Genomic DNA, 24,689 nt, shown 5'->3' with positions numbered 1-24,689 from the left:
TTTGGGCAATAGTTTTGAAGATAGGCCAGTTGAAGTGGTAGGGATCGAGAGCCAGACGAGCGCTCCAGGGAGGAACATGGGCGCAGTAGTGCTGGTGTCAGCGCGAATGCCTTTTTGCCGCTCTTGATCATGCGCTGTAAAGGTCCTTGCAAGCTCTCGACACTCTTCAGCAAGCTTGGCTGTAACAGAAATAGGCGCCCACTCTGACGGATCTGGCTTGTACGGAAGTATAGTGTCGATGGTGTGCGACGGGTGCCTTCCATATAATAAAAAGAAAGGTTAAAAGCCAGTAGTGCTCTGAGGGGCGGTGTTATATGCGTAGGTGACGAAGGGTAGAATGGAATCCCAATTTGTGTGATCGGCGGCGACGTACTTGGAGAGCATGTCGCCGAGCGCACGGTTGAAGCGTTCAGTGAGGTCATTCGTCTGCGGGTGGTAAGCGGCAGTTTTGCGGTGAACAACGTTGCACTCTTTGAGAATGGCTTCGACGACTTCAGACAGGAAGACGCGGCCTCGATCACTGAGCAGTTCCTGAGGTGGACCGTGTCGCAGCATGAATCGTTGGAGCAGGAAGGAGGCCACATCGCTCGCTGTAGCCGCGGGGAGAGCGGCAGTTTCGGCGTATCGCGTGAGGTGGTCCACAGCAACAATGGCCCAGCGGTTACCGGCGAACGTTAGTGGAAGTGGCCCATACAAATCGATGCCAACGCGCCCAAACGGCCTCGCAGGGCAAGGTAGAGGTTGCAGACCTACCGGCGACAGGTGCGTTGAAGTTTTGCGGCGCTGACATTCTATGCAGGAGCGAACGAATTTCTGCACATAGCGGTACATGCCGCGCCAAAAGTACCGTTGGCGAATGCGCTGGTAAGTCTTCGATACGCCGGAGTGCGCACATTGCGGATCAGTATGAAAGAATTCGCATATGTCAGAGCGCAGACTGCGTGGTATGACTAGTAGCCACTGGCGGCCGTCACCGCTGTAATTGCGTCGGTGGAGAAGGTCGTCGCGAACGGCGAAATGGTGGGCTTGACGACGCAACGCGCGAGTGGATGTAGTGGATGGATCAGTCAGCAAGTCTATCAGTGAGGCAATCCATTGATCCTTGCGCTGTTCAGTAGCAACGGCACGAATGCTAATGGAAGAAACGGCAAGGTGAGACGCTGAGTCGTGGGCATTGTCGTCAGGCAAGGGAGAGCGCGACAGGGCGTCGACGTCAGCATGTTGCCTTCCGTTGCGGTACAGCACGCGGATGTCGTAGTCTTGCAGGCGAAGTGCCCACCGGGCGAGACGGCCTGAGGGATCTTTCAATGATGACAACCAGCATAGTGCGTGATGGTCGGTGACTACATCAAATGGGCGACCATATAAATAAGGTCGGAACTTGGTAAGGGCCCAGACGATTTCCAGACATTCTTTCTCAGTGACGGTGTAATTAGTCTCGGCTTTTGTAAGCGTACGGCTTGCATACGCCACGACATATTCCAGGAACCCTGGTTTGCGCTGCGCAAGGACAGCGCCGAGACCGACACCACTGGCGTCCGTGTGTACCTCTGTAGGGGCAGTAGGGTCGTAGTGGCGGAGTATGGGAGGCGACGTCAGTAAACGACGGAGCGTTGTGAATGCGTCGTCACACTGAGATGACCACGAATGGAGAGGCCCGTTACTACCGAGGAGCTTTGTCAGCGGCGATACGATAGACGCGAAGTTTCGGATGAAGCGCCGAAAGTAGGAACACAGTCCTATGAAACTGCGCAGTTCCTTGACGGATGTCGGCTTGGGGAACTCGGTCACGGCCCGAAGCTTGGCTGGATCGGGGAGAATTCCGTCCTTGGACACGACGTAGCCGAGTATTGTCAACTGCCGAGCTGCAAATCGGCACTTCTTTAGGTTTAGTTGTAGACGGGCGTCACTCAGACGCGTTAAAACATGCCGCAGGCGTTGAAGGTGCGTGGAGAAGTCCGGAGCGAAAACGACGACGTCATCGACGTAGCACAGGCACGTGTGCCATTTCAGGTCACGTAAAACGGTATCCATCATGCGCTCAAAGGTGGCAGGCGCATTGCACAGCCCAAACGGCATGACGGTGAATTCGTACAAGCCGTCGGGAGTGACGAAAGCGGTCTTCGGTCGAGCGTCCTCAGCCATAGGTACTTGCCAGTACCCTGAGCGCAAATCTAGAGATGAAAAGAATTCGGCTCCTTGCAGGCTGTCAATCGCGTCATCCACACGCGGTAGTGGGTACACGTCCTTACGAGTGATCTTGTTGAGACGTCGGTAGTCCACACAGAACCGCACAGAACCGTCCTTCTTCGCGACGAGAACGACAGGAGACGCCCAGGGGCTGTTAGAGGGTCGAATAACATCGCGGCGTAGCATGTCGTCCACTTGCTTGTTGATTACACGGCGTTCTGTGGAAGATACGCGATATGGACGTTGCCGTAGTGGTGGTTGTGCGCCTGTGTCAATGCGATGCGTAACAGTGGATGTGCGGCCGAGAGAAGGTTGAGATACATCGAAAGAAGAGCGGAATTCTTCCAACAGGGCCAGAAGCTGGGAGCGCTGTACCGGCGTAAGGTTGTCGGCAATGGAAGGACCAAATACATCAGCGGATGATGAAACAGATGTAGCAACAGCACTAAGCGTATTGGAACTTCGGCAGTGCGTGTCATCAGGTTGATCCATGACTTGTGCGTCTTCGATGGGTTCCACGCTGCCGAGACATTCCCCTCGCACCAACGTAACACTGTACGGGGATGAGTTCAGAACAAAAATAGTGGTGCTGCCGCGAGTTACTTGCACGGTCGCGAAAGGAACCAGCAAACCTTTTCTGGTGAAAACACGTTGAGATGGTGAGAGGAGTGCAGCGGTGTCTGAAAGACTTGCACAGTAGACCGACACCGCCGCGGACGAGTTTGCAGGCACTTGCGTGTCGTCCCTGACGAGTAACTTGCTTGCAGTAGATGGACTGTCGGCCGGCGTCAAAGAAGAGAATGGTGTCAGCTCTATTTCTGCTGGTGCGCAATGAATGACGGCGTCGTGGCGGGAGAGAAAATCCCATCCTAGGATGACGTCGTGAGAGCATGAAGGAATTATGATGAATTCGACGGCATACATCACGTCCTGAATCATGAGGCGGGCTGTACACATCGCTGTAGGGTGAATGCTTTGAGCGCTGGCTGTACGGAGGGAGAGCCCGGAAAGTGGCGTGGTCACTATGCGCAGTAATCGGCTAAGCTTTGCGTCCATCACGGATACGGCGGCTCCAGTATCTACAAGGGCAGATGCACGAACACCATCCACAAGCACGTCTATCACGTTCGATGGTCTTTCCTGAGGGCTTCCGCAGTTCGACAGCGTCGCAGCCCTTGCCTCGTGGACTGCGACGACTAGTTTTCCTGGTCACCCTCTAGTGGACGTGGCCGCATCGGCGACAGTGAGCCACGTCGCGGAGAATGTGAGCGGCGGGTAGATAGAGCCGGGCGGGACGACGGTGACGTAGGTGGCGGTAGGTCATAAAAGCGGCTCGATTGGCTGGGAAAACTGGAAGCGACCTGCGGTCGCTGCACACGATTGCAGTAGCGTGCTACGTGACCGACGCAACCACAAGCAAAGCAGATGGGGCGATTGTCCGCAGTGCGCCATCGGTTCGCGGGTCCCATCCATGTCGAAGAACGCGATGGGCGAGCCGGCTGCTGATATAACTGCATAGTGGGCGGCACACGGGGCACGTGGATGACGTCGGTATATGTAGGCGGCACAATTTCTCCGAAGGCCTGGGGTCTGGCGATGGTATCGGTGTAACCAAGAGGGCCAGTCACAGGAATCGGTGGGGGTGGCCTGGCGACAACTTGGGCGTAACTGAGTGGTGTAGATACTGGAGGCGGCTGGTGATATTCTGGAACGACCTCCGCGATTTCCTGCTGAATGACTCGGCGGAGGGGAGGCAGAAGTGTGCTTGACGACTGTTCAGCACGTTGCGGGGAAGCAAAGGCCAGTAAAGAGACCTGGCGGGCCACTTCCTCACGCACGAATGACTTGATTTCAGCAAGCAAGGCGGTGTGGTCCGGAAGTGTTGACAAGGCCGAGAGATCAGCGTCACGTGAGGGTGGTCGACGGGTCATCGAGCGCTGCCGTCGCAGCTCCTCGTAACTTTGGCAAAGTGTAATGATCTCTGCCACAGTGCGAGGGTTCTTGGCCAGGAGCATGGTGAAGGCATCGTCGGCGATGCCTTTTAGAACATGAGTAATTCTGTCGGCCTCTGACATGCTCGCGTCCACTTTCTTGCACAAGTCAAGGATGTCCTCTATGTAGCTTGTGAAGGACTCACCGGTCTGCTGCGCTCGTTCACGTAACCGCTGTTCGGCTTGAAGCTTACGAACGGCAGGACGGCCGAACACGTCGACGACGGCGGTTTTAAAAGCGGACCAAGTGGGGAAATCGGATGCGTGGTTGTTGTACCACATGCCGGCCACACCCGCGAGGTAGAAAACCAAGTTGCCGAGTTTACCTGCCTCGTGCCAATGATTGGGGACGCTGACGCGTTCGTACATAGCAAGCCAGTCCTCGACGTCGGTGCCATCCGCGCCGGTGAAGACAGGAGGGTCGCGGATGCGGGGAACACCGGAACATGGCGTCGGCACAGGAGGAAGCGTTTGCTATGCGGCGTCTTGGTGCATGGTAGAAGGCACGGTGCGGGATCGAAGCTCCAGGGGCATCAAATGCTAACCGAAGGTGTTAGAAGGGCACAGCACTCTCCACCAAATTGTTGAGATGTTTATTGGCGGACACTTGTCGACGATGCTTGACAGCGACAGTCAATGCGGGTACCGACTCTCTGCACGAGCTGCTCTTCTTCTTGCTAAAAAAGGCAACCCACTAGAAGGCGCTGGAGAGGACGATCCACTGTTCGAAGGCTTCACCACAATATATATATATATATATATATATATATATATATATATATATATATATATATATATATATATATATATATATATATATATATATATATATATATATTTGTATTACGTCTCCCGAATGGACGACGAATCTAAATGACATAGATGTCATGTAAACATGATTACATGCTTCGCTTATAGCACGCTCGCGGCCGTTTTGCTAGCTTCATATATACCAAATTTGGTATCAAGGGACGGTAATAGATGACGAAGGTAAATAAAACGTCCAAACATGATGAGTCATGACATGGAAGTCATGTACGGCATAACTTACATCCTTATCGTAACGTTGTGCTGCTTTTGAAGTTACCTATTAACCTTCCGCATTCGTGCTTCGCATATGCTCGATTCCCACTGTACGTGACATTTGCCAATTTTTTTTATTTATTTATTTATTTTATTTATTTATTTATTCACCTTTATTTTATGGATATACCCATTGGTTAGGCCGTGGTGGACAAATGGTCGCTGAAATCGTTCACCTTTTGTTGTTCGGAACTCGTCGTAAGCAAACCAACAAGGATTGTGTTATCAAAGACTGCTGCTTGGGGCTCTCTCATACTGTTCTTTGCAAAGGTAGTATGCATAAGTACTGACGTATGATACAAGATACTCAGAAACGTTTTCGACACAATGAGTTCCTCCTCTGGAGCTCTTCTATAGTTAACAGTTTGCCTGGAAACTGCACAATATTCCTAGTTTCCTATTGCGCTAAAGATTAGCAAGCAGACAGATAGACGATAGAAACAAGTTTAATCCGTTATGTTTGGCTCTTTGTGTGGTTCTTGTTTCTAGCGGTAGGAGTAAGTACCAAGTGGATACCATTTAGCCTTATTTAACGCTCATTTGAACTGCTGCCCTACAGAAAGGCTTCCTTAATTTCGATGCTCCTCTTCGAACATGTGTGAATTATTAACGGGATAAGTTATATATGCCTCATAAAACGCGAAATTAGACCATCGGCATCCCGCGTCAATGGCGTTTTGCGTCCCATGGCGTCGGTGACGAGTGGTGAAAGAAATCATCACGAATTGACGTCACGATGACGTCACAAATCACTGTTGCCGCGTGGTCGTGACGTTGACGAAAGCAGCAGTGTGTATGTCCAAGATGAAGCTGTTTATTTAGTCGAACTTGTGGCTGGTAAATAGAAATTCACACTAGAGCAAGCAACGCACGCAGCGCTATGATTTTAGCGAATAGAGCATCAGCCGTCGATGAAACTCGTCCGTGGGAAGGCGCCTCGGCCTTCCTACATGTGGCAGCTAAGAAATCTAGCATTATTGCTGGTGGCCGCGTTTGTTCGAAAATAAACTCTGCTTTTCATGACTGAAGCCTAAGAGATTATCCTAAATGAATAAGTAATGCTCTGAGACACTCTGGCTGCGCAGTCTTCGTAAAGCATTATCTACACGTGCAGTAGGTTGATGACATAAAGCATAGAAAAAAAAGGGCGGGTGATGCGATATATTGTGGCATCACATGACGTAACTTCTCGTGATGACGTCATCACTTAGCTTTCGTAGCTTGGTCGAAGCGCGTCCGATGACGGAGGCGATGCCGAATCTTCGGGTGTTTCCGATCTTCGAAGCAGTGCAAAACCACTTTGGGTGCAAGAATCTTTCGATGGGTGGCAGAGCAGCTTCAGCACATCGGCTGAGAGAAAACGATGGCTTTCGCTTTAGAATCATCTAAGCGAATTCATAAGAAACCCTGTGAGTTTGATTTTTCTTCTACGTGTAGTTAGGTAAAAATTCAGTAAGAATGGTTTCCTCCATTAACACGTGAGACAATAGGTGTGCGCAGAGCTCTCCATAAAGGGGGGGGGGGGTGATAGGAGAAGTTTCATAGTCGCCCATCTCTCCTCCCCCGTTCACCAATTGAGCTAGCCCTAGAAAAACAATTAGGCTGCGCAATTCATTTAAAAGCTCAAATGAAGCAATGTGTCCTTTATTCAAAGCTGCCTGTCTTTGGTCCCCTACTTGAAGGCTTGCAGGTGCGCGTAAATAGTTCTTAAAAGGGAACGTCACAGATACTCGACCACCATTATCTTTGGACACCAGCCTGGTCGTAACACTACACTTCAAACAATGACGGGGCAGGTCAGACTGATTTAAAGTGTGAGATAACTGTCGTTCCCCACCCCTTTCTCAACTAAGTGACACTTCTGAGTTGCTGCTTTATGTGTTAAATATATCCAGGAAACCGAGACATTTTACGTATGGTTTTCGGATATAACTAACATTAACTAGGGTATGATTAAGCATGTAGCTAAATGGGGGGGGGCGGGGGGGTCTTTTTTTTTCCTCATTGTGCGCAGTCCTATGATGTTTTGCAGGAGACTGTGCATGTCGTTATTCTAGAATATCATGCTGTTTCTTCTTGTCTAATTTGAGCAGCACATCTGCTATGTTTTTCTAGCCTGCATTTGTGCCCGTGTTTCCAAAAAACGAGTCATCGTCTCAAGACATTGATATTTGGCTGCAGAACTGCCTCCGATCAAGGCTCCTGTGGGACAGGCACCCAAGCCCGACCTGAAGAACGTGCGCTCCAAGATCGGCTCGCTGGAAAACATCAAGCACAAGCCTAAAGGCGGGGAAGTCAGGGTGAGGAGACGCATTAATCTCTCCAAACTACACAGCGAGAATAGTCAAATCATGTGCATAAAGGAGCGATCTGCCCTCGAGAAAAGCCCTTATTTTTTTTTCAGACCACATGCAGCTGAAGTTTTTATCATTTATGCATACTTAAAACCGTGTTTCGTCCTTCAAAGATGCTGTTCACTTTGTCAAAATACTTATCCGCTAACTCTGTGCAGCTACCACGCGGTACTATTTATTGAACCATTAGGTCTGCGAACTTTCGTGATTAAGTCTTTATTTACTACATGTCCTGGATAACCTATACAATTCGTAGCTCAATATACCTGTTTTCATGAAAAAAGTTTCATGCATCATTAAACAAGGAAAGGCTTTCCTTTTAAATTTATTACTAGGACTATTGCAAGTAGCCTGGCCTGGAGCAGCGGATCTCTCTTTATTAAAGCATATTTTTTACATTTTTTTTCAGTTGAATATATATACATGTTAATAGGTTATTACAGCAATTTTTTCATCCATATTCATGAATTTTTATTGGGTATTGTTAATGACATTTTTCTTAGTACGCTAGACAAGATATGTTGGTGCCTATCATGTCAATGTTGGCAATAGCTACTCATTTTGTTAGCACAACATTAAAACAGAAAAAAAGAAAGACGGAACAGATGAGTGAACAGGAAGCAGAGCATGGTGAAATGTCCCAAAGCCTTCCCGAACATTCCTGCATTAATGAAGAAAACATTGAATTGCATAAACAAATTTATTTTGGCTCCCACAGTACTGGGTGTAACGGTAAATAAAGGTAAATATAAGAAAGTGTGTGAGAAAAATGCAGCTAATTCAGCTGACGCACCCACACGTACACAATATGATGCAAGAGCGACTCAAAAAAGAGACGTCATCTTCATAAACATATTATGAGTCGTATATAATCAACGTGAAGACCAAAAAGCCATACAATACCAAGGAGTATATAGCACAGACTGTTAATAATGACGTTCTGCGTCCCCCGAGTCTCTTGGTCTCATCCAGTTTATTTTCTGACCATACAGTTATAGGTATGCCTCACTTCTGCAATGCGCTCCAACTTTAGCCTAACTTGCCTGTTCAACACAGTAATTATAAAGATCTTTTGCAAAAACGCACCTTTAAAACAAACCGTGAGTTGCAGGTCAGGGTTCCCTTCCGTGCGTGTCTCGTTTTGTATTTCTTCACCTATCGGGTTTTTTTTGTTTTGTTTTTTCAATGTTCAAAAGAACATGAATCATCACACCGTGCCCTGGTGGGTGTCTTCGCACTATCTCACTCTGCGTCTTTCTTTGCAATCACAGGTGACGACGCAGAAGCTGGAATGGCGAGCCGCGTCCAAAGTGGGCTCTCTGGACAACGCGGCTCACAAGCCGGGAGGCGGAGACAAGAAGATCCTCTCGCAAAAGCTCGAGTTCAAGGCGCAGTCGAAGGTCGGGTCGCTGGACAACGTCGACCACAAGCCGGCCGGTGGCCAAGTGAAGGCGAGTGCGCGAATGAGTAAAAATTAACCAAAAGAGAACAGGAAGCTGAGGAAAGATAACGGGTTGATCTTATTCTAAATGAAACCAAATAGATCTATCAACTGAAATCTTCCTTTTTTTTAATACTGAAAGGTGCTTCCACTTACCTGACAATATGTTAAAGCCACCTGCCAAGATAACCTAATGATTATGGTGGTCCGAAGGAAGGTCAGTGGATCGACTCCCTGTAGTGTGCCAAATTTCGTACGAGACGAAAGGATTGAGGCTCGTGTACATAGTATTAGTTGCACGTTAAAAGAGCCCAGCTGGTCCATATTTCTGTAACCTTCCACTGTATGACATCTCCCAGAATCATAACGCAGTCCTGGAACTTAAAATACCAACAATTATTAATATTTATCTCAAAACAGTTACCTCCTTCAATTGTGCTGGCACACTGTGTATTCACGTTTCTGTGCTTCATCACTTCACGGCAGTATACAGAATTCGAGATGGCAGACAGAATAGAACTGACGTGAGAGCGAGAACCTTGTAACATATTTAATGGCAATAGGTGTTGCTGTTGAACAAAATTGCGTATCGTTAGGTAGGTACCCTTCATTTATTTTGGCGTTATAGCTCGAGAAATGACGCATGCAGGCGATATGCGACTTTGGCACCTGTCTTCGTTGCATTGTTGTGTTGTCCTCTTCACAGCGTAGTGTTGTCCATTAAAAAACAAAAATTAAATACCAACATGCAAAAAACGCCGTTTTAAGTAAATTCCTTCATTGTCTAAATGAGTAGTTTTATGAAACACACAAAGGAGTAGGTATACGTAATACAGGACATGAAAAAGCGGTGTCTCATTGGTTAGTTGTTATAGAAGTTTTACTCTCGAAACTATTGAAGTAACAATTATGGAAATATGAAATTGGTTGCTCAGTGTAAGTGCGCAAGGCCACTCGGAGAAGCTGAGCCATCTAACGTTAAGTATGTAGCCTGAAATTATGGCTTTTTCATTATAAATTCAATTCAATCATGCGCAGCATCATGTACGCGCTATTTATGGTCAGTTGACAGATATTTAACAGACTATGGCACGGTCATTTATAGGAACACAAAATAAGTAGCAAAGCCAGTCACTAATTTATTTGTTGGGAAATATTGTCGAGGTTGTGCATTTGCCCAACTGCTCCCCCATACAATCTCATGTCCCATGACTTAGACCTAAATATTTTTCTCTTCCCAGCATACTTTTTGTTCTGTATATTGTTCAATATATAATCTCAAGTATTTGTTTTCTAGTTAACTAGAATACCAACCAAGTTTCACAAATAAGGATGCACAGAGTATTCTAATAACAGTTCTTGCATTTTATTGAGGTGTAAACATTTTTATTTCCCTGTAGTGATGCTCACAAAAAAAGCAAGCCTCCTATTTTGACGTAGATGTGGCATTGGTCTTCGGGCAAACAGAATCTACATGTGTGCGCGCGTTACCGGGTTAAGTCAGTGAGCACCTATTATAATCTTCAGTTCCTTGCCATGTGTAATAGATTGATCACTCAACCAGAGCTTCGAGAGTGCTTGTTAGTAAAATTCAAACTGCCTCACCATTCAGGATTGAAAAAAGAGAAAAAGAAAACGTCAGATTTGGGGGCATCTTGTTTACTTCCTAAAAAGCAAACTAAGGGAATTCGTAATGCCGATGCGTCATATGTATGGCGACGTGGTCGGCATTGCGAAGTAAAAGTAGCATATTTAAAAATAGCAAGGAAATGCTGCGACAAACTTCTTACCTAGTTTTTTTTTTATTTTAGAGTAGGCTGCAAGCTCCCTGTCTATCTTATGTTACAGACGCCACCTTACGAATGACAAAAGTTATTACCAACAATTTGTCGTCAATTGATGGTGCGCATTGTATATAAGGTGGTCTACTTTGTTGATGTGAACACGTGCTACACATTTCAAACGGGACATGATTTAAATGTGAATGCCTCTCACGTCTACATTGAAATGCCTTGTTATAATGGTAAATATCTGCGACCAACAATAGGCATCGTTGCCTTTGGCAGTGATACCTTCAACATTGTATCGTACAGTTATGACCTTTTCTTGTCGGTAGAGTTTGTACTGACCTTTTGCGTAGGTGTAGCATAAAGCATTACTGCAGTGACAGTATACCCTATCGTCTGCTGCATGTAAAGCATGTTCTCTCAAGCAGCAAATAATCAAGTTTATCCTTGATAGCACATCTTTTCATGCACAAGTGCATTTCATCACGTACGCTTGGACATGTTTCACCTATCTGCAAGCAGTGAAACCTGCTTCTACAAAACTGTGATGAGTAGTCATTCAATAGGCGATTTCCCTTTAACCGAATTTTACAAAAGCACCTGTATTGGTGAGGGCATGATTTCCTTGGTGAATACACGTCCTCTTGTAGAAATAGTGCTCCAGCGATATTTCTTATTTAGCTAGGGCTTATCATTTCAAGCCTCTATCGTCCCCTGAAATTCTGTCGCTGGATTGTTACAAAGCTGGTTTGATGATTGCAAAACACTCTGGGGCATAGATTTACCTTCACTTGTAAGATAACCGCAGATATTGCACGCAGGTGGAGACTCAGAAACTGGACTTCAAGGACAAGGCGTCGTCCAAGGTTGGCTCCTTGGACAACGTCAAGCACAAAGCGGGCGGCGGCAATGTAAAGATCTTGTCGGAGAAGCTCGAGTTTAAGGAAAGGGCAGCTTCGAAGATTGGCTCCTTACCAGCCTCGGATGCGGGAAGCACAAGAGGCTCGGAATCGCTAGTGCGTATTTTGCCTCACTAAGAACACATTGCACCTAAAACACGTGGCAAGTTTTATTAAACCTTTTGTACAGCAGTCATAGACTATACATAGCCTTCATTAATTTCGAGAAGGCATTTTATTCAGACGAAATATCAGCTGTCATGCAGACACTGAAGAATCAGGGCGTTGATGAAGCATATATAAACATCCTAGAAGAAATATATAGGGGGTCAACTGCTACCATAGTGCTTCAGAAACAAAGCAACAGAATACCAATCAAGAAGGGTGTAAGGCAGGGGGACGCAATCTCCCCAATGCTATTTACCGCGTGCTTACAGAAGGTTTTCATAGGCCTATAATGGGAACCGTTAGGGGTAAGAGTTAATGAAGAGTAGCTTAGTACCTTGCACTTCGCCGATGAAATTGCATTGCTGAGTAACTTAAGGAACGAATCGCAACTCATGATTACGGAGTTAGACAAGGAGAGCAGAAAGGTGGGTCTTAATATTAATGTACAGAAAACGAAAGTAATGTTCAACAATCTCAGAAGAGAGCAGCACTGCGAGATAGATAATACTACACATCAAGCTGTAAAAGACTATGTCTACTTAGGGCCGGTGATAACCATGGAGCCGAACCATGAGATTTTGGGTAACTAGAAGATTGAGACTGAGATGGAGCACATTTGGCAAGCACTCTCAAATTATGACAGGTAGATTGCCACTATCGCTCGAGAGGAAGGTATATAACAGCTGTATATTGTCGGTACTTAGCTACGGAGCAGAAACCTGGAGACTTACAAAGAGGGTTCAGCTTATATTGAGGACGACGCAGCTAGCAATAGAAAGAAAAATGGTAGGTGTAACCTTAAGAGACAACAAGAGAGCAGAGTGGATTAGGTAACAAATTGGGGTTAAGGATATTATAGTTGAAATCAAGAAGAAGAAATGGACTTATGCCGGGCATGTAGCGCATAGATAGGATAACCACCGGTCATTAAAGGTAACTAACTGGTTTCACAGAGAAGGCAAGCGGGTTTCGGGGAGACAGAAGGTTAGATGGGCAGGTGGGATTAAGAAGTTTGCGGGTATAAAGTAGCAGCAGAAAAAGCACAAGACCGAGTTAACTGATGGAACATGGGAGAGGCCTTTGTCCTGCAGTGGATGTAGTCAGGCTGATGATGGTTATGACGACAGTAGTCCTCCTTGTGTAACGAACAGGAACGCAATATCCCAGCTGAGTAGATGGCTCACTAAGTATTGCGTTTTGCTTGTCCGTACATAAAAGAATAGGCTTTAGTGTTAATCATTCACCTGCATAGACGCGGAGGTCTTATAGATACAAGCAATACCATGATCAAAAGTGACAGTTACTCATTTTCATTCTTCGATAGGGTAGTAGAAATTTTATGGCTCTTGATGCAAAGCCACGCAACCCGTAATGACGTTTTCTCAATTTTTCATTTGCCTTTGTGGGTTATAAACGACACCAAGCTCACATTTTGCTCGCATATGCTATTTTTCTACACCTGGATTTCGTCTTTTTCAACATAGAAATAAATTATCAATTCATAGCTGAAAATCTTAGATACAACACAGATACTTCGCACCGTCACCATGGTAAACAGTATCCTAAAAAATCATCACCGCCACCGTCGCGGCCCACTGGCTCAGTGAAAACTAATGGTGACATGAGAATAATTTTTTTTTCTTCACATTTTCAGATCCTTTGACGTTATGTTGTTCTGATATGGTCTGTGTATATGTAGATCAGAAAATATTGCGCAAAATGGCCCCAGTCGCATTAGTCACGTGGCATACTCCTCCGGCTACATTTGATATATCTTTTTAGTACTTTCTCTGCTCGCAATTCAGGCATTTCGCCTTGACATTGTCATCGTAGTGGCAGAAGAACAGTCATAGTTATTGATAATATACCTTGACATATATGGCTATATCATGAACATAACATATATTCATCACTTACCTAACCAGTAGTTATACAAGGCTTTACCTTTGTATTTATTTGTATTTGTATTTAAAGCAGCCTAAGACTTAATGTCAAATACTCGATTTAAAGGGGGCAAAATTAAGGGTGTGCAAGTTACTTGCTGTGCATACCATAGAAGCGACCCCCTACGTCAATATATGAGAGTTAGTTGAGTGTGAGTATTAGTGACCCCTGCAATAACATTGTTCACTGCGACGCTTTGCATGCACTAAAATAGAGAGATCTCTCGTTAAGTCCTAGATAAAGTGTGCCCAATATTCATGAAGATTGGATACTGCTGCATGATATGACTTTGTTGACGGCTTCTTACGTGATATAGCGTTATTTTTACAGCTTAATTAGGCCACAGGACTTCAGCAATAGCCACATGTGCGTTAGGTTTCTTCTTCTGCTACAGCAGTACCATTATACTTGAAATCACAAAAAATGTTGAGCTAATTAAAGAAGCTTTAAAGAAGAAAAATTGCACGAATTTCAGCTGCACTTGTAACCAGTGAATATATATATATATATATATATAAATATATATAATTGGTTCACTCATCAAGTTAACCATATTATGCTTGTTATATGGAGTCACAGTGATTCTTTTTGAGGATGTTGTTTTATGAAAGCTGGTAGATCAGATGTTTGCTTACAATAGGAAGAAATTAAAATATTTGGTACATATTTGCGGGGTAAAGCGCTTGCCATAAAATATATGAACATAAAAAAGAAGTCAAGATATTTAGTATCGCTTATGATAATCATTTTCTTATTCGGGAAGACGAGAAAAAGTAAATCATTGCCTCAAGCGTTGCATAGTATTTATTTCCTAATATATATACTGCTACAACACAGTGAATTTCTCTCGTGTTAAATGTAAAAATGTAAGGCACTGCCAGCCCTTTTGTATCTGATGCACCTAACGCTGTCACAGCCGACCATGTTATGCTTGTTGAATGATGCATGCTGTCCGCAAAAAGACTATATAACAAGAATATCAACGAGATCGAATGCAAAGCTACTTGTGCGATTTTGGGCTACTTGAGTGACTTGTTTGTTTTTCTGGGATAGTGAGAATGGCCAAAGCTTCGAAGTGCACCACTTAGCCTATGAAAGAAACTGTAAATATGGGTTTACAAATGCTCTTTGAGAATAGCAGCAAGTGCATGTATGCAAAATATCAAAGCACTAAAAGCATCTACATTCTATTTGCCCTAGCAATTCATGCCAGGACGTAGACAGAATTTCCCGCGTCTCCAACAATTCATGTGCAAAATTATTTTCTCTCACTCACTTGCAGAGTCCCACAAACCTGACCAGTCCTCACCCGGCGCAGTCGCAGCAAAGCCAGGAGGACGACGTTGCTGCCAATGGCCACGAGTCGGACATCTCTCCCACAAAGGAGGAAGTGGCAGCGCCATCCAGCGGCGTCCCTGCGTCAGCGCCGCCACCTGAAGTGGCCCAGTGTTGATCCGCCATCGAGGGGCCGCAAGAGGAGAAGACAATTGTAGAGAGCGCGCGGAAATTGCTCGTGGCCCACGCGAACTAGCAGAGTCGCTCACCTACACCTCTGTTCGCCGAGCAGGCGTGCCATCGTTTGCCAAATCCTTTCGCCAGGAGATCTTGCATATTTTAGACTGCACAAGTAGCAGCTACTCGCAAACGGTTGACATACCTAGCAGTGGGTTGCACATTTTTGAGCGCAAGTCGTAAATGCGGCTGTTAATGATTTACTGGAACTAAGCGAACGGCCCGTAAAAATTATCGTGGCTGGGCTTTACGAATGAGAAATAGTAGAGTTGCCAGAGTTGTTCCTTTACAGGCACAGTTGAAGGTCATTTCCACAGACGGCTATTGTAGGAAACGTGCAATATAATAGAAAAAGAAATATACTTTGACTGAGTATTTTACTCGTTTCACTGCGTGAGAAACGATGTATTGAAAACCGGCCACTACTGATGGCATACGATAGAGGGCTGCTGAAGCCACATCGCAAGAACTGTGCCACTTTAGGCTTGTCCAGTGAGTGCAGTTGGGAACGTGATGAACGGCAACGGTGAAGCAAGGTGCGGTGGGCCCTTAAGGCATTTTTCTCAATTAAAAATAAGTACATACGTACAGACTACCCCTGTATGGTCACTTTACTCAACAATAACAGGAAAGCTGCATGTGAAGCCTACAGGAGAGAAACGTCACGCTAATGTTGTGACGATCGTAATTTCATACTCTAAGCCCACTATTTTATAACAGATAAGCGAAGACTTCCGTGAAAAAGGTATAAAGCAGATGCAGCGTATTCAAATGAAAAGCCCTGATGATAACAGTCGAAGTAACGCGAACGGCCTCATCCTTGTACGATATGATCTGGTATCGCGCAAAAAGAAAGAAATGTTTTCAAGATGGACGATGGTACAAACAAGTTTGTGTCACAAAAGTATGGGTAGACAATAACTAATGAACTTAATTGAAATGCAAATTTTTCGTCCTCCCGAAGGTCGGGACAGCTTTTAGTAGTTTCATAAGCGCACATAGCTTCTTACGAATTCTTATAGACCAGAAATTCAAAAGAGAACAAAATATATAGGGAAGAAATGGCCACTCGACCACTTGTGAGAAGGCAGTGAAATATTTGCGAATCTGCCAGAAAGCGTGGCCACGAGCATTTCTGGAAAAGCAACTGGACGATTGACATAGCCGAACAGACAAGCGCCATTCTATATAACAAAGTATACCCGTTATTTTACCTCGTATTCGCGAGACAGACAAGCAGTAATGATTTTTTCGCCTTTCTATAGAAAAACAACGCATAACGTCGTGGTCCGTGCATGTAAAGGACTTGAACATCCTTGTTCCATTATGTTCCCACATAATTTACTCCTCTTTATTTCGTGAAAAATTCTTCCGTGTTTGCTCTGATTTCAAGGTGCACAACCTTTTTTCATGTGCCGTGAGATTCAGAGTGACTTGTAAGACTGCCGAAATGAAAAAGGAGCGTCAGTCTGTTTTATCTTCTCCCGATAACTCCACTTTACACTTATAGATATTCGTAAACAGCCGCACTGAAGGAGATGGTGTGCCATTACCAAGAAATTGGGTCGGAACTCCTCTATATATACTGTGGTGGGCCAGGTAGCGTTTCAAACGAAACGTTGCGGTTTCGTGCTAGAGCATCAAATATTCAGTCATTTTCAAGAGCCTGAAATCCCCACATGGTTCCTCGTATTTCCTAAAGAATATAAATGTAGTCACTGGAAAACCTCTTATTTTAACGGTTACTTGTTTTCGTGGTGCATACTGTAACGTGTTGTACTTTGTCCACTACCCTATTTGTTCCCCTGGCCTTACGACTCTTATTACCCAACAAAATCTGTGTAACTGTGACGTAGGTATAGTCGTTAACCGAAGTACCGTAGTCACAGAAACTTGCCTAGTGCAGTTTAAAACCACTTGGTGGGGCACACTGGAGACTGAGAAAGGCGCTATTGCTACGGCTACAATGTCAAGACAGGTATGTTCGTTCGTAATAACGACAGATAATCGTCTCGTACAACAGCAGGAGTTTTCGTGTCCTTATAGCGTCATCGCTCATAGGAATACTACGATCGTAAAAAAGATGCAGCACAAGTTCTCCTGATTATTTTTCCTGTCTTGTCTAGTCTTTCTTCTGAGAGCACAATAATATACCGTAACAGTTGTTGTACTGTGACTGCCTTTCTAATACAGCTTATATCGGTACTCGCTTATGTGCCCTGTTGGTTATCTAGGGTTCATGACCACCCGGAAGCCTGTTCGTTTTTTTCTAGTAATCAGCCAAGCAGCTACCCCGATCCTGTAGTCTTTAGTCCTCGCGTTTATACATACAGACGTATCGAAATGCAGGACGCGCGCTGCTTCAAACTTATCAGAACACAGCGGAAGGGTGCGTGCTCGTTTCTTTGCAGCAGTAAGAGAGACATTTCACAAGATCAGCGGCTGCAAATGTAATCGGTTGCTTGGCTGATAACACGTATGCGATAAAGAGTGCCTGTGTAAGTCTAGCTGAACGCTGTGGCTTGCTCTGTAAAGGACGTGCTAAATGATTTTTCGAGGCTTAGAAGAAGACTTCGTCGCTAGGAAATAAATATTGTATGTGTGTACGTGGTCTTTAAGTATAACGTAGTACTGAGCATACTATTCACTCTGTTTATTTTCGTAACGTGTACTTATTGCCTAGTTAATAAACCAACATTATTTGAGAGGCTACGCTGCTATCTATAATACACGTGCACATTCGTGCTTTTAAGGGGATTGTGTATTTGTTAAAGAGCTTTATCGCAATGCCCGTTCCTTCTGAACATGGCGACATTAGCCAAACGTTACGAGATTAGTATTCCAGATGTCCTGGCTTCATAGAAGACGTTCCAGGGCGCGTCATTCCGAGTGAATACAATGTGAGAGCCTCGTCGACCCCAGAATCTACAAAAAAATTTCTATCACAAAATATCATCTCGTTACGCCATGACGTCATAGCCACGCTCACGCCTCTAACCTCTCCAACGCGTACGCGACAAACGCGCTGAATTATCGCGGCTCTAAGCAAACGGCAGAGGTCCCATACTCCTGGTGTAACGCCCACTTTTGACGTCACAGCGTGGTCTTCGACCCCCGCCATACCTTGCCTATCCCTTCAGCTTAAGCGGGCCTGCTCCACGCAGCTCCGACTTGATTACTGCTCCCCCAAACGTTTAGACGGTGCACTACTCGGCGTCAGGTGTAAACGAACAGATCTGCTAGACTTTGCTTGTATATACAAAAATCTCTGGCAATCTTTAAGGCGTTCAATTTCGAAGAATATACCCGAACTATCTTGCAGAATAAAACTCCTAGTTCTTGTAAGAAATAAACTAATCGTCATGTTCCACCTTATCCGGGTCACAGTCTTAAGTATACCTGGATGCTTCGAAGTTGCTTAAATTGTATGTCACTATCCCGATGTTGTCAATGTAACCAGCGTGAGCTTTTATTGTTGAAAAGCGTGATGAAGCACTGTGTTAATGCGCGAGCCATGCTCTTCTCTTTGTGCGTTGTCTCTTGTGGAAAAAAAAAGAGCGAAGGCTGAATTGCTGTTGACCTATTTACAGCACAACTTGTGGCTTTGCTGTGGAAACAGTCATGGCTGTTTTAAAAAAAAGTGAGCTACATTCCTTTGGCCATTTCGTAAAGCACGTTGATTTTTTGGGGAGCCATGCACACATTTTGCTATACTTGTAAACTGTTACGTGACAGTGTCAACGTGAAATAAATAGGAATTGTAATAATCATGGGTCAATGGATTCCATTAAGCAAGATGTACACCATTTTGAATATTGCCTGCCATGCTTAGTCGTGAGATCAAGGTTATCTGCTTAAAGAGTGCCGACTGTCATAAAAGATGTAGCGGTGTGAATATGTTAGAATAAAACGAAAATGTCATTATACCTTTCTTCTAGTTCAAGCCGACGCTTCAAGTAAGGTTGAGTGAAAGGCGGCTCCCTGTGTGACAAAACACTTATTGAAGTCGGGAAGTTTAGAATTAAGGCTGTGTGGTTACACTACGAAGTTCGGTTGCACAGGGCAATATTCACGGTGGAATGTCTCTTGCATGATGGACTTCCACGCTCTGTGTAAGAAGTCTATGCTGCTTTGGTGTGATGCGCTTTGTGTCGTGTAGAACTGCAAAGATAATGTATGAAAATAAGAGCGCACTCGTACTATACATATACACGTAGAACCTGCCCTCAGCAGAGTTCATGTGCCATTTTGTATCAAGTATTTTATAAGAATTGTGCACAGTGCACCATAGCAAGCTTCTCCTGTGTTCGCTTGGGCACGGCATTACTGTTGTCGATAAGTTTACATTTTTTTATTGATGTATAGCTTAATTTATTTAAAAAGAAAGGCGTTTGAGGGCAATACGTAGTGTACACATGCTGTCGACGATCTCTATAGAGTGACATCAAAGCACTAGCTAAATTTCAATTATGAAAAATCTTACCTTATATACATTTTTAAATATACAAATGTAGCATGAACTTCACTGTGCCTAACTGTCGACCAACTTTAGTTAGAGCTTTATTTTGTTGAATAACTACAGAGAGCCTGTAGAGGAGCTGACTGAAAACGATTGTTGCAACATGCAGTATTGCTGTCGCAAGTTTGCTTGCTTTTAGGGTTCGACGAAAGCAACGTGACTATGTGACGGTTGCGTTTGATCATTTATGTTTCAAGGTATGAAGTGTTACTGCGAGATTTTTTTGTGCTGTTCACTGTCTCCAAGATTTGCCGCGCTTCGAAAGTGATAAGCCTGAATGAATGATACCTACCAAGAAACAGTATAGCACGTAATGAAAACATGACGACAATGATTATCAGGTTGAAGCTACTACCACTTCCTTACAACCACATATGATGGGTATTCACCCAGCTCTGGAACTTAAGATCCCAATGGCGTGGTCTAGTCTGAACATAAATAAACGTGGTGAAGTTACTTCTCGGTTATGCCGTTTTGCGTTCTGCAACCAGCAATTTTTTTCTTTGGTTAATCACTCCAGCTCTGCTGTGATGATCGGGTCGTTGTTGAATTTGAAGGCGTGCTATGCATTGTTTGCCAAATTTCATGTGTTGATACACCACCAATATACCTGTATCTACACAGGAAACTGTATTTTGTAGACCCAATAAATCATAGAAATTAACCGATCACTGTGAATCTGTTGTATCTGTTTTACTATAGACGCATCACCGGCACGGCTAAGCTCTTATTCGATCAGCAGTGAACTCGAACTATATTGTTACGGGGAAGATTTATTCACCGAGAGCTGGTCTTGCTAACGCCTTAAAGAGCGCACAGTCATGCAGGCCAACAGGAGAAACTCGAGAGTCCAACCCACAACAACCACGTTGTCGTCTTCTTCATTTGGGTGCCAACTCAGCTGTGTCGGGGCGACAGTTCCATACACGTATCATCACCCCGGCCCGTAAGGCACCGTCTCGGTGCCTGTTAAATGAGCGAGTCGGCGTTGTAGAGCTTGAGCCGAGAAACGTGGACTACTTCCGTTCAGGGTGCAGCAGCTGATGAGTTTGGGGTAGCGGCAATCTCGTAGGTCACAGGTGTGACCTGACGAATGACTCGGTAGGACCCAGTGTATCGCAATAGTAGTTTCTCGCAGAGGCCAACACGTCGACATGGGAGCCACAGAAGAACAAGAGATCCCACAGAAAAAACGGCATCTCTATGTCAATGGTCATAAAGGGACTCCTGCGCTGTCTGCGACGACCATAACCAAGCGCGGGCTACTGCGCGTGCCGTGAGGGCACGGGTGATCACATCCTGAGCGTAAGAAATGGGGGATGAGTGGTCTGGTGAAAGCAGTGTGTCGGAGGGCAGTAAGGGATGACGTCCAAAGAGTAGATAAAAAGGGAGGGGGGGGGGTAGCCCGCTGTTTCATGACACGACGAGTTATAGGAGAAGGTGACGAATGGCAGAGCTATGTCCCAATCAGTGTGGTTGGCAGATACGTAGGTGGAAAGCATGTCTGTCAATGTGTAGTTTAGGCGCTCCGTAAGGCCATTAGTATGAGGGTGGTAACATGTGGTGAAGTTGTGACGGGTAGCACAAGATCGGAGTAGATGATCAACCACATGAGATAGAAAGTAGCGACCATGGTCTGTGAGCAGGTGAGACGGAGCGCCATGCTGGAGAATAATGTCGTACAGCAGGAAGTCGACAACGTCGGTTGCACAGCTGGTTGCTAGCGCTCGAGTGATTGCATACTGGGTGGCATAGTCTGTGGCCACTGCAATTCATTTATTTCCAGTTGTAGAAGTAGGAAAGGGACCTAGCAAGTCCAACCCCACTCGATATAACGGCTCGGCTGGAACTTCAATAGGTCGAAGAAGACCGGCAGGGCGAGTCGTAGGCTTCTTTCGGCGATGGCAGAGGTCGCGACATGCGACTTAACGGCGAACAGAGTGGTAGAGACCCTTCCAGAATACTCGTCGTCGAATGCGGTCGTAAGTTCTGGAGAATCCTAGATGTCCAGAAGTTGGAGCGTCGTGGAATTGTTGCAGAACATCCTTTCGCAGGTGATGCGGTACGACGAGCACCTCCACCTCCACTAAAAAGCACCTCCACCGAAAGATGTTACGGGGAAGATTTATTCACCGAGAGCTGGTCTTGCTAACGGCTTAAAGAGCGCACAGTCATGCAGGCCGACGGGAGAAGCTCGAGAGTCCAACCCACAACAACCATGTTGTCGTCTTCTTCATTTGGGTGCCTCCGGTACATACACGTATCAATATTAATCAGTCTTGTTGCGTTTGTAGCTGTCACCGTTATCACGCTTATCACCATGGTGTTAGGAACTTGGAAGAATAATTCGCCAGAAAACGATGCTGCTGCAGCCAAAACAATCCCGGGCGAATAGCCAGGTTTATAATCAGCAATCGTTGCGCTGCAGTCTTCAGGCTGCTGTCATTAATGATGTCGCGAATGTCAGGACCTCTCCATCTTCAACGTGCCATATTGCGAACTGCACTTAAGGAGCCCGGCTCTGTAGTATGCTGTCATCTCACATCCCTTCTGAGTCACGTAGGCAAAATCTAGTATAACATGGTCATGTATAGTGTGGTATAGTAGAAGTGCGGGAAATATACGCGAAGCTGAGGAGTGATGTGAATTTGAAAAGAAGGGAGAGGGGTAAATCAGAGGGTACACCATACCAGAACTGTGAATAGTATATCATACACTTGTCGATTGCAGTATAACAAGGCGTTGGAAAGGGAAAGGAAAGGTAAGCACGAAGAAAATGTGCGTGGAGAAAGGGGGGGGGGGGTAAAGCGTAGCATAGTCAATACAGTTTAGCAAAGTCATGCATAGTCATCATCGTCAGCATGCCAACGCAAACTCCCCGGTAAAAGTCTTTCCCGTATTACGCCGATCAGGCTGGTGCTGTGCTTGCTGCTGCTGCCACGTTGGTAGTTGTCACGTTTAGTGTAGCATAGCAAAGAGCGAGAATGAGACGTGAGGGCGAGGAGGAAGAAATTAAGGCGGAGGTTAAAGCGCAGCTTAGCTTCACATAGCCCCTTATGAAAATGACTATTGATTTTTCATTGTCGGACTGTGATCGAATAATTGACTTTATTGATCACCAATGGTTCCGCAATACTCATTGACTAGCTTCAATACTTTGTCGACAATATTTCTGTTGAGCATTTTGCAATAGGAATATAATTCACTCATTTTTATTGAAATGTACCATTGAGGTAGTATTTCGTAAACAACATTTCTGTTGAGCACTTTGCAATCAAACTTTTATTGGCTCATTTCTATCAAAAAACCATGAATGAAATAATTTGTAAACAATATTTCTGTTGATCACATTGCAATAAAAGTTGTATTGTCTCATTTTTATCAAGAAACCATGAACAAATTATTTCGTAAGCAATAGTTCATAAGAAAAATTGAGACGCACGCCCGTTGATTTTCTCCTGCACGTGCGCGTGAAGAAGGGTGAAAAAAATTGGCCCCGTATCTGCATGTAATCTGCAAATGTCATCGAAAGACGATAGTCTTGCGTGTGTAGAGTGTGAACAAAACATATTATTTGATGTTATGCACAAGAAAATTGGTGAATGGTATTATGGAGGCGCTGCGTTAGAGTGCCTCAAGCGTGCAGCGGAGGCTAACGAGCGCATCAAGTCACACATGAGACATGAGCACCACCTGGCAGTTTTTTTTTTTTTGAAAATGAAGCGTGCGCGCCCGCCTTATCACCTCTGAGAAAGGCGTGCGCGCCCGCCTCAGAGCTGATAAGGTGTAGAACGCAAGGCGACGGGTAGGTGCCACCACCGTGTCGTCTTAGCAAAGCGTTGGAAACACCACTCGCTTCCTCTTGCAAGCATTGCATGGTCAGTTCATCATGATAAACGCTACGGTCCGTAGAATTACTTATGTATGCCTTTTCTAGTAAAAGACGCACATGCAGAATATATACGTGTTGTTTTGGTGCCTTAGATATGCGCAATAATTGTTTTTAAAGACGATAGTCTTTGTTGGGGACCTTCAACGCAAAAATATTGGTCTGTCTATCTGTCTGTACATTTCTCTGTTTGTCCACTCTCAACGGCACCGGGTACTTCAAACGGCCGACCTCACTCGCAGCGCCCACCAGTGTTGCTCAAGATCTAGCGTTCATACTTTTGCAATTGTCAATTGAAAACAATTATTGCGCATGTCTGGGACTCTATAACAACACGTATATATTCTGCATGTGCGCGTTTTACTAGAAAAGGCATACATAAGTAATTTTAAGGACCGTAGCGCTTATCACGCTACGTTGACCACGCGACGCTTGCACGAAAAGGCGGGTGTTTCCAACGCTTTGCTAAGGTGGTGGCACCTACCCGTGGTCTTGCGTTCTACACCTTATAACCTCTGAGACGGACACGCACACCCGTATCAGAGCCACGTGCTTCGTTTTCCAAGAAAACTGAGAGATAGATAGATAGATAGATAGATAGATAGATAGATAGATAGATAGATAGATAGAAGATAGATAGATAGATAGATAGATAGATAGATAGATAGATAGATAGATAGATAGATAGATAGATAGATAGATAGATAGATAGATAGATAGATAGATAGATAGATAGATAGATAGATAGATAGATAGATAGATAGATAGATAGATAGATAGATAGATAGATAGATACGCTCTAAGTCGCCGAAGTTCGCTAAGAAATGCTTCGCATTTAAAAGACGCTGCTGCCCCAGCCCGCAGCTCGTGGCAGTTTGGGCGTACGAAATGCAAATGTCAGAGTAGGTACGC

At 45.1% G+C, this 24,689-nt stretch overlaps 2 protein-coding genes across 2 annotated transcripts in view; both read left to right on the top strand.

Annotated features, from left to right (window-relative positions):
• LOC142786782 (uncharacterized) overlaps positions 1 to 20,566 on the top strand; it is a 54,716-nt gene extending 34,150 nt beyond the window's left edge. Inside the window, exons 6-9 of the mRNA XM_075884425.1 lie at positions 7,446 to 7,564; positions 8,890 to 9,069; positions 11,668 to 11,862; positions 15,140 to 20,566. Coding sequence (XP_075740540.1) covers positions 7,446 to 7,564; positions 8,890 to 9,069; positions 11,668 to 11,862; positions 15,140 to 15,310 — 665 coding nt within the window. The 3' untranslated portion in view covers positions 15,311 to 20,566. The remainder of the gene's footprint in view (positions 1 to 7,445; positions 7,565 to 8,889; positions 9,070 to 11,667; positions 11,863 to 15,139) is intronic.
• The window catches only part of LOC119172832 (glycine receptor subunit alpha-2), a 68,128-nt gene continuing 59,321 nt past the window's right edge, over positions 15,883 to 24,689 (top strand). The window contains exon 1 of the mRNA XM_075884424.1: positions 15,883 to 15,905. Coding sequence (XP_075740539.1) covers positions 15,883 to 15,905 — 23 coding nt within the window. The remainder of the gene's footprint in view (positions 15,906 to 24,689) is intronic.

Source organism: Rhipicephalus microplus, unplaced genomic scaffold (genome assembly GCF_043290135.1).
Source record: "Rhipicephalus microplus isolate Deutch F79 unplaced genomic scaffold, USDA_Rmic scaffold_32, whole genome shotgun sequence".
Taxonomy (NCBI): Eukaryota; Metazoa; Arthropoda; class Arachnida; order Ixodida; family Ixodidae; genus Rhipicephalus; species Rhipicephalus microplus.
The sequence above is the reverse complement of the archived record's forward strand: the minus strand, read 5'-3'. Positions and strand labels throughout refer to the sequence as shown.